We start from the raw sequence: 10,446 nt of genomic DNA on the forward strand, positions 1-10,446 counted from the left end.
CCATCCCAGCACCTGTGATTTCTCATCTCCAGGAATATTAGCAAACAATTGATGTGCGTTTACCATGTGCTAGACAGCCCCCCGAGGACAACCCTCTGACGTAAACACTGCTATTGTAGATGAAGAAATAGAGGCACAGAAGCACCTGTCATGGGTCAGCTGGATTAAGACCCTGGCTTGGTTTACCCTCTACTGTCTGTAAAATGGTTGATTTGGGATCAAATTAGAAACCTTGACAAAGCGTCTTATGCAAAAGCTGGCATATAGTAAGTGCTTGATAAATGCTAACATTTTGTCTCCATAGCCTTCTTTAAGTATATAAAGGCTGGCTGTGAGTAAATCATGCCTTTAACCCCCACAACAACCAGAGCAGTTTTTCATCCCAGCAGGGATGCACTGACTGTTTCTAGCAAAGATCCTGTGTTGGGATTGCCCTGCCATTGACCTTCTACCTTCTGAAACTACATGAACAGCCACTTTTACAACAACTAGTACTGAGTATAATCAAAGAGACCATGTATGACATGTACCAAAAGTCATGTACAATATCCCTGGTTGGTGCCAGGCCCAAAATCGATTTACCCTCTCTCTGTGATCCTGTGACTCAAAGTGAGGTTGGTAGACCAGCATGAGGCATTACAGAAGCCCGAGCAGCACTGCCCAGGAACTATTAGAAATGCAGAAATGCAGCCCCACCAAAACCTCAAATATGATGTACTAAGCCTGTGAAGGATTGAAAAATACTGCTCTCTGGCATCACAGTTAAGAGAGACAGAGAGGCCATTCTGAAACTTAGTGATATGTCCTTCCAGAAATTTAAGAGAGTCTTTTGTAAGAACTTAACAGCAGTTGCCGTCTCCCTGGGCTTCATTGCCCCAGAGCACATCTGCCCCACCCACCCACACACACTGATAGAGATATAAACTATGCCTTATTATGGAGTTCCCCATCCCAGAACTCTTTCTTACTACCCAGGATAACCATCTGCTCAGCCCAGTTCCTCACCTGCTTGCTCTCTCACCTGTGACTCTCAGCAGTTTGAGAGGGAAGATCGGAAACTTGTGTCCTGACATGAGTCGGTCCTAAGATGGGAAATGCTGTAGGAGACAGGAGAGGGGTGGGGTGGAGAGGAATCTGCTGGGTGGCAAAACCTATCCAAACCAAATACCCAGATGACAGCACAGGGGCAGGGGCTGCAGTGGGCAGGATGTGGCTGGGCCATCACCACCTGTAGACCTAGGAATGAAGTCCTAGGAAGAGAGCCACAGCCCAGAGCCCTTCTGTGAGTTGGAAGGCACTGTGGGAGGCCTATGGAGCCACCACCATGTATAAAACAGGAGAGAGAACAGTAGCCCTGGGAACTGCTTGTCCCTGCCCTTGGTGTTAGAAAAAACACTAAAAATAACATAGCTGGGTTTGGGCAGGAAATCCAGCAGTGGCTCCCACCCCACCTACCCCAGGTGAGAAATGCAAAGCATCCAGTCTCAGTGACTTACCTTCGTCTCACTTGCTCTATTCGATCTTGTATGACGTCATCCATCATCTCACTTGGCACTTGGAAGACACGGGTATGGCTGCAAAATGTGATTCAGACATGGGGATTCTGAGCTTCTTTTGAACTAGGCATAGTGAAACTGCCAGAGTTGAGATCATAGGAACAACGCTGTTGCCTATTGCTATGAACTTTGAAGCTGACTCCTCACCGTTCTCATGTAAGGTTGTTTTGATTTTGTTTTATTCTGTTCTGGTTTTTGTTGTTGTTGTTGTTTTTGTTTTTAACTAACCAACTACTGGTGAACCACCCAATCATGCTGAGCAGGCAGCAAATGTTCCTAAGGAGAGTTAAAAAAAAAAAAAAAAAAAAAAAGCTTAATCCTTACTAATGCCAGCAAGACATTGGTCTTGTGGAAATCTCAATTCCCCTCTAACTTTATTTTCAGCTCTTATGATCAGTATCATACCATATATACTATGATTTAGAGAATTTTCTAGAAAATTCTGTCACAAGGAAGCTGCAGACACCTCCTTGTTATCTTTTCTGCTTGATTTCACCAAGCTGGACTTGCCTCCCGCTTTCTAGCCCACTTGGCACCCTTTCAGATTCTGAATCCCAGTTCCCTTCAGAAACCTGTGATCTGTCCACTGAATACCCCACTTCAGTGCCCATCAACACTGCCCTCCCAAGGCAATGACCTTTTCCTGGTGCTGTGGGCATTTGAAAGTGACAACAGCATTGATACTGCCTCCAATGGTCCTCTGCCATAAGGAGGTAAAGGTGTAATCCTGAATATGGAGCCTACAAGGCAGAGACAGATCAGCACCCAGATGAGGAGATGAAAACAAGGAATTGTCCCCAATTGAGGGAGGAATTCCCAGCCTGGGAGGGAAAGGAGTGCTCCAGAGAAGAAGGGGTCACAGCCTTGAACCCTGGATACACATGGGATACCATGGGTACCTGACTCTCCTGGTCTCTGAAACTCTCGTCCTATCCCCTGTTTCTCCAGTAATGCCTAGTTCAAGAGCCAGTCCTGGCAAAAGGCCTGCTATGGAGTTTCTCAAAAATCCTGGGCAGCACAGCCCAGCATATGTGTGACCTACGTCCCCCATGCTGTGCTCACAGATACTCCTTAGGACTTCCCTAACACTATCTTTAACTTTCTCACACCATATCTACCAGGTCAACTTTTAACCCTCTGAAATTAATGACTGTGTCTTGTTCTTTTCTCTCCTCCAATGGGGCCAACAAACATTGGTGGTGAGTACCTGTCTATTAAACCATTTGTGTGGGTGGGAAACAGGAAGATGCTGTTGGTTTAAAATCTACATTGAAAATCCAGAGTAAAAAACTTGTATGTTGAAAATCTACTGGTTCCTATATCCTTTTTCTAAAGCTTAAATCTAATTAGGCTACACAGCAAAGGTTTTAAAATATTGGAAGATGATGTGCATATTATCCAAGAAATACAACACTTAGAATTCCATAGTGCAACTGCTATGGAAAACCTTGGATTACAATCAACAGCGTTAATGATTTAAGAATCCCTGGCAAGTTTCTCATTCAAAAAGCTCCTTCCCAGAGAGTTCTCAAATTCCACCATTGGTTATCCCTTCCTGTTATGTGGTTACTGCACATTTAAATTCTCCTAAAATGTAGGTGCCACTGGAAAACCTGATATCCTGAAACAAAAATACATGTCTTAAGAAATACAGCCTCCTTGAGAGCAAAGAACAAAACCAAAGATTGGTGCAGAAGAGTTGAAAGATGAGAGTATTCTTCAGTTTTCTATAGACCCATTTAAGCCCACAGTCTGTCTACTAGGAAGGGATTTGGAGTTGTCCAAAGCTTCAGCCAAATTCAGGGACCAGAAAGGAAGTTAAATGCCTCTGCCCAAAGAGGGGCAGCTTCACACCAGCTCTCTCTTCCCTTAGTGTTAGCATCATCACAACCCAGAGAAAGGCTGGCCTGCAGAGAATAACGAAGCCACCATCATGTGGTTTTGTCACAGCATTCTAGCCTTGGGCACTGGGAAACCACCACACACCTCAGTTGCAGAGGAGGGCTTTGACTTTTGCATTTTAAAGATTATTTTTTCGGGTAACTCTTAAAGTACAGGCACTTCTGAACAATTCAAGTGCAAAAAAATGACAGAAATCTGAAATGTATTCAGAAGCATTTAGGGAATGGAGAGCAAGCCCAGTTTCCCAACCCCTCAAGTCATTTAAAAATATACAAATGATCTGAGCTTTCAAGACAGCAAAAATATTCCCTTAAGACCCCAAAGCAAGACTGAGAAATTTTGTGTAACTAATTAAAACAAATAAACAAACAAAAAAGACTGAGAAATTTCTTAGCCAAAGGAGATGGCATCTCTAGAGAAGAGCGGTTGTAGGTTTGTGTTGGCCCAGTGGGTCCTGGAGAGAAGTACCTGTGCTTTCTCATCGGCCCTCCCCACCTCTTTGCTCAGGGCAAATGATGCTTTACCTCCATCTTATGAACTGAATCCTTGTTCTCTCCTCCAGTACCTCTTGACTCTGGTTTGCTAATAGATCAGACTTCGAAAGTTGGTGCTTCACCTAGGAAATCCAGGCAGGGGTCCATGTGATTACTGACCAGCATGGGCCCCCATAGCTGGGAATGAGCTGAGCCCTGGCCCAGCATCCCTCATAGTGGGTCATCCTGCCTCTCCTCAAACCCTCATTCCCAGGGTAATCATCTCAAACACAGTTACCACATCTCTGGTCACGTGCACATCTTGGCCATGAGTAGGAGAAGAGTTGGTGGACATCTTCTCCTTTATGTCCTGGGAAGCCTCCTCTTCTGTCTGAAAAGGGAGTAATTTCCTCCTGAGAGTGTCATTCTCCTTTTTATTTTTTCTTCGTACCAAGTATTGTGCTTAACCACATCCCCACATCCCCAGCCCTCTTTATGTTTTATTTTGAGACAAGGTCTTGCTAAGTTGCTTAGGGGCTTGCTAAGTTATAAAGGCTGCCTTTGAACTTGTGATCCTCCTGCCTCGTGGCCTCCTGAGCCTCTGGGATTATAGGTTTTCATGACAACACCAAACATCACTCCCCTTTAATTCTGAGTCTTCCTCTCTTATTCCTTCTCTTTTCTTCTCCATCATACCACACATAACATGCATCCATGAACATATACTCCATACCCGACAGTTCCTGCACTAAGCTCCTCTGTTTCTACTCTCCTTGAGGTCCCAGGGAACTCCCCAAGTCCCTGGCCCTATCTCGCAGTGTTCCTGAGACATGCGCCTGGTTTATGCTGATGCTAACACATATCTTACCAGGACAAGAGCCCCATTGTCTTTGTGGACATTTGGATGAATTAGATTCAACTCTAAGCAGGTATCTCATAATGAACTTGAGTTTCCCAGTTTTATGAAGAGAGAAGCCTAGATCCTTGGCCCCCCAAAACTATCTCTCTAGATCTTTGGATACCCAGAATCAGAGAAGTATCCTACTCACCTTTTTCAACCAGTGCTCTACTACCGATACAGCCTCACTTTCCACAACTTCAACATCCTGCAACAAATAGGTAATTGGATAATCTCAGAAAACCTAGAACCCAGCCCCCACCCCATGTCTCTTATCCAAACATAATACTTTAATCTCTTTTTGAAGTGCAGTGGGGGTGCAGTGGGGAGAAGGTAAATGGGGAAAAATTTCACATGGCCACCACCAAAACCACTTACCGAACTCATCCTTGGTGGGAAGGGGAGCCCTATACCTTTCCGGGCGAGAATGTACAAAATCCATGTTGTAATGATCATCTTTGAACTTATACTAGGCCACCTTCTTAGCTCCCTCCTTCCATTGAAGCTGCCTGAGAACTTCTATAGGACAGAGAGGTCATTGGAGGGAAATGCCCATCTGATTGGCTGACCAATGATGATGTGACAATGACTTCTCTTAATCTCCAGGCTCAGAGTAGAGATGGAGAAGAGAGACTAGGAAATTCCCATCTTAGTGATGATCCTAGCTCAGAAGGGTGGTGGGGAATGAGAAGTAAGGGTAAACTATTGCCAGTAAGAGCCCAAGAAGACACCAAGGAGAATTTACCCAAACCATGGATAGAAAATGTTAGGGTGGAGCCTGGAGTTGGGGGTAGATTGATGACTGGTTCAAGTCCTGAAAAATGCTCAAAAAAGAGTTTTTTCAAATCAAAAGAATAAATCTGTGGCAAAAATTACCCGAGCCCTCTAGATAGTCATTCACCACAATGTCAGAGGTATTTCCTGTTCTCTTTATGTACAGGGGCACAACACAGTTTGTTATCCATCCAGAAAACACCAAATATGGGACAACAATTTTCTCTTCAGGGATATTTGCTTTATTTTTTGTCTACTTTGTTCACCCAAGTGATTTAAACAATTTTTTAAAAAAAAGCAAACAATAAGAAGTAGGGAGTAAACAGTGAAAGCGTATTTCTTTGAAAGACATTTCCTGATGACTTTAGTTCATCCTGGGTGGAAAAAGAATAAAGTGAAAAGGACAAGGAGATCTCCTGTGACTTGAGACTTGGGGGCAAAACAAAACCTGATAAGCGTTCAGATAGCTACCCTTCCCATCTAGACTTTTTACCAGGAATTGAAAGAAGCTCGGAACATCCCGAAGGACCCTGAGCCATGTGCAGCGGCTCTCAACAGCAGCTGGAGTTCAACTCAGTGGATTCTGAGACATTAGGCTACTCTCAAGGTCTCAGAAACTAGGCCTATAATTCTGTCTCTCCGTTAACTTGTTCCATGCCCTTGACCTGATCTCAGGTCCGAGTTTCTTTGCTCTTAAAATGAAAATAAAATGGGATCTCTAGTCTCCATCTGGCTCTAATCCTCTATCAATCTCCCCATTCTTATTCTTCTAAGTACTGTAGAAAACCTTTTTCTCTCTCCTCAATTTTCCCAGTATAACCACTATGTCTCCTCATTCTCAACAAATCACCTCAATTTTATGTCATCCCTGATTGGGGCAGAATAGGATAAACTGTGTTGAAAGTTGAGGAAACAAATGATCTTCCAAATCAAAAAGGTTTCTTTTGCACTTTCAAAAGCTCCAGTGCAAAGTAGGCAACTCTTCAGAGCAGCTGTGCTCCACGTGGTGACTCAGAGATGCTGGAAACTTCCATTTTGCCGCTGCATGCCTTTCAGGATGTGTCCTCCTTTACAAAACAGGGGGAAAGAGCACACCGAGGGGTCAAATCAGCTCTTCTGGGTTTCTGTCCAGAGGCTGCTCTTACTTAGAGAGCCTTTGGGCTGGTACTAGCCACAGGGCCCCAACATATCTCCAAAAGAGACTGGAAATTGTACAGAAAACATTTATTGTCATTATATTTGTGTCTGCTACCACCTCCTAAAAATTATGTGTTCTTCCTTTTGAAATAATTTTATTTTTAATAGCAAAATATTAATATGATTCAAAAATCAAAACTATGTGAAAAAGATAAATTCAGAGAAATTTCATCTTCTCCCCTAGACCATTCTAAATCACTTCAGAAGTAAATTTTCATAGTTTCTAGGATGTATATTCTGTGTTTACGTTATCAAAATGAAGCAGATACATAAATATACTCTTGCTTTTTTATTACTATATAAAAGCATTTAGTAAAATGTAAAAATATATGTGTACCCAGAAAAATTTTTGCAAATACACCAATTTGGCCACTTCCACATAAAGAAATGTATATTTCTAATACGCCAGCCAACTTTCGGGCAATACTTTCCCAATAGCATTTTTTACCTCACTTGCTATAGTTTAAGTTCTGCCTAGAAAGATACAGTATGTATTCTTTTCTCTCCAACCTCCTTCACTTAACATTATGTTGTTTCACGAATCTGTAGTTTATCATTTCATTTCCTAATAGTATTCTGTTCTATTACTGTAGTGCCAATTATCAAATTTATTATTAATATGCATTTTTATTATAACTAGCTTGATGCTTCTAAAAATAATACTACTAGGTCTTGGGTTGTAGCTCAGTGGAAGAGCACTTGCCTCTCCTGTGAGGCACTAGGTTCCATCCTCAGCACCACATAAAAATAAAAAAATTTAAAAAAGATATTTTGTCCATCTACAATTTAAAATATTTTTTTAAAGAATGCTACTATGAACATTCTTTACTTGTGTTTTGATTGACATACAACTAAATCTTCTGAGTATATACCAGATATTGGAATTGTTCATGGTAAGTTTTAAAGATATTCAAAATTAGTATATATCAAAAAGTAATGCAAAGTGTTTGTACCAATCTACTGCCCATAAACAATGTGTGAAAGTAATAATTGCTCCATATTTGTGTCAACACTTGGTATAGCCACCTCTCTAATTCAGCCAGCCTGGTAAAGTTATAATTTATAATAATTTAATTTGTCTTTAACTGATTATTAATGGGATTAAACATCTTTTTTATTTGCCAATTGATTCTTTGGGGTATTCTCTGTGTGTGAAATGCCTCTTCAAGTCTGGTGCTGCCCTTCAAATATCAGTGTTTTCTTTATTGATTTGTAGATCTTTTTTTCTTTCTTTATTTCTTTGCTTTTGTTTTTGTTTTTAGTACTCGGGATTGAACCCAGGGATGCTTTACCACTGAGCTACATCCTCAGCCCTTTTCATTTTTTCTTTGGAGGTGAGGTCTCACTAAGTTATTGAGGGTCTTGCTAAATTCTGAGTCTGGTCTCCAACTTGCCATCCTCCTGCCTTGGCTTCTTGATTCACTGGGACTACAGGCATACACCACCGCACATGGCTCTAGGATTTCTTTATTGTGTATAGGAGTACTTTATAAATATGTGTTTTACAACTATTTTATCCCAATCTATGATGTGGATTTTCACTTTTAGTATTGTCTTTTAAGGAATAGAGACTCTTAATTTTTATGTTTGTTTGTTTTTGTTTTTGTTTTTGGTGTGTGTGTGTGTGTGTGTGTGTGTTGCTAAGAATCAGACCCAGGACTTCTGCACGCTAGGCAGGTGCTGTACCACAGAGCTATATTCCCAGTCCTGAGGCTTAATTTTCAAAGTGAGTTTTATTGATTAAATATTATACAGTTCACCCATCATAACGTGTAATTAAATGATTTTAGTAGATTTATAGAATTATGCAACCCTCACAGCAATCCAGTGTTAGATCATTTCTACCACCCCAAAAATGTCTGCCATACCCATTTCCAGTTAATCACTGTTTCTATTCTCTGCCCCAGTCCACTTTCTACCTCAATAAACTTGCTTTGTCTGGACAGTTCATACAAATAAAATTATACCATAATGTCCCTGACTTATTTCATTGAGCATGATGTTTTTTGAGGGTTATCTACAGGGTGGTATGTATCCTAAATGTGTTCCTTTTTATCAAGGAGTAATATTCTACCGTATATATATACTACATTTGTTTACCCATTCACTAGTTGACAAGCATATAGATGGTTTCCTATATATATTTACATATATGTATGTTTGTGTGTGTGTACATGTGTTTTATTCTCTTGTATAGATTAGCAGGAATGTATAGATTAGCAGGTAATTTTATGCTTAACATTTTCCCCTTTATGTTTCATGGTGCCATGGGTCAAACTCAGGACTTCATGCATGCTAGACAAGTACTCTACCATTGAGCTATATCCCCAGTTCTCTTTTTTTAACAGATTTATTGAGACATAATTATATTCCATAAATTCACCTATTTAAAATATACAAGTCAGTAGTTTTCAGTATATTCAGAGATGTGCAATGATCACCTAGAGGTGATTGGATAGATCCAATTTTAGAATATTTTCATCACTCCCAAAAAAGACACTTTGTACCCATTAGCAGTCAAATCCCATTTCCCCCTAACCTTCCCTCAGCTCCAGGCAACCACTAATCTACTTTCTGTCTCTGTGGATTTACTTATTCTTACCATTTCATGTGAATAAAATCATACAATACTTGTTCTTTTGTGACTAATTCCTGCAACTTAACACAATGTTTTTGAGGGTCATTCACACTATAGCATATAGCAGTCATTTCATTTTCTTATTGAATACAACTATTTCATTGGCTGGATATACCACATTTTGTTTATCCATTCTTTGGCTGATGGACATTTGGATTGTTTCTATGTTTTGGTATGAACAATACTACCATGAGCATTGTGTTCAGGTTTTTATGTGGATATGTTTTCTCTTGGTTTTATTCCTAGCAGCTGAATTGCTGAATCACTTGGTAGCCCTATGATTAACATTCTGAGAAAACTAAATGTTTTCTAAATGGCTGCACCACTTTAACTTTCCACCATCAGTACATGAGGGTTCCAATTTCACCACATTCTTGTCAACATTGTTGAATACATTACTCTGACTGTAGCCATCCTAGTGAGTGTGAGGTAGTGTCTCGTCATAGTTTTGATTTGTATCTTCCTAATAATTAATGATGCTAAGCATTTCTTCATGTGTTTAACAGCCATTTGTATATCTTCTTTGGAAAAATAGCTATTCAAATCCTTTGTCACTTTATAATTGGATTGTTTGTCTTTTTACTATTGAGTTGTAAGCACCCTATACATATTCTGTAATATATATAAAACATATGTAGTAGCATGATATATGGCTAGCAAACATTTTCTCCCATTTTGTGGATTGTATTTTCATATTTTTGGCAACATAATTGGAAGTTTTGAATTTTGACAAAGTCCAATTTATCTATTTTTACTTTTGTTTCACGACTAAGAAACCATTGCCTCGTCTTTTGATCATGAAGATTTACTCCTATGTCTCTCCAGAATTAAATAGTTGTAGCTCTTATGTTTTTTTATGATCCATTTTTAATTTTTATAGAATGTTTGAAGTAGTGTCCAGCTTCATCTTTTTGGATGTGAATGTCTCATTATCTCAGCACTGTCAAAAGAACATTCTCTATTGATTGTCTTGGCACCTTTGTCAAAAATCAATTAATGATAAAGGTA

The 10,446-nt window shown here is 40.1% G+C and overlaps 1 protein-coding gene across 1 annotated transcript; it reads right to left on the reverse strand.

Annotated features, from left to right (window-relative positions):
* Positions 1 to 1,030: 1,030 nt before the first annotated feature.
* On the reverse strand, positions 1,031 to 5,285 carry Spata19 (spermatogenesis associated 19). Its single transcript, XM_027945424.1, has 6 exons — positions 5,208 to 5,285; positions 4,981 to 5,037; positions 4,230 to 4,322; positions 3,983 to 4,074; positions 1,497 to 1,574; positions 1,031 to 1,097 (listed from the first exon to the last, which is right to left on the reverse strand). Exons 1-6 carry the CDS (start codon positions 5,283 to 5,285, stop codon positions 1,031 to 1,033), a joined length of 465 nt encoding a protein of 154 aa, XP_027801225.1.
* Positions 5,286 to 10,446: the final 5,161 nt, after the last annotated feature.

Source organism: Marmota flaviventris, chromosome 9 (genome assembly GCF_047511675.1).
Source record: "Marmota flaviventris isolate mMarFla1 chromosome 9, mMarFla1.hap1, whole genome shotgun sequence".
NCBI lineage: Eukaryota > Metazoa > Chordata > Mammalia > Rodentia > Sciuridae > Marmota > Marmota flaviventris.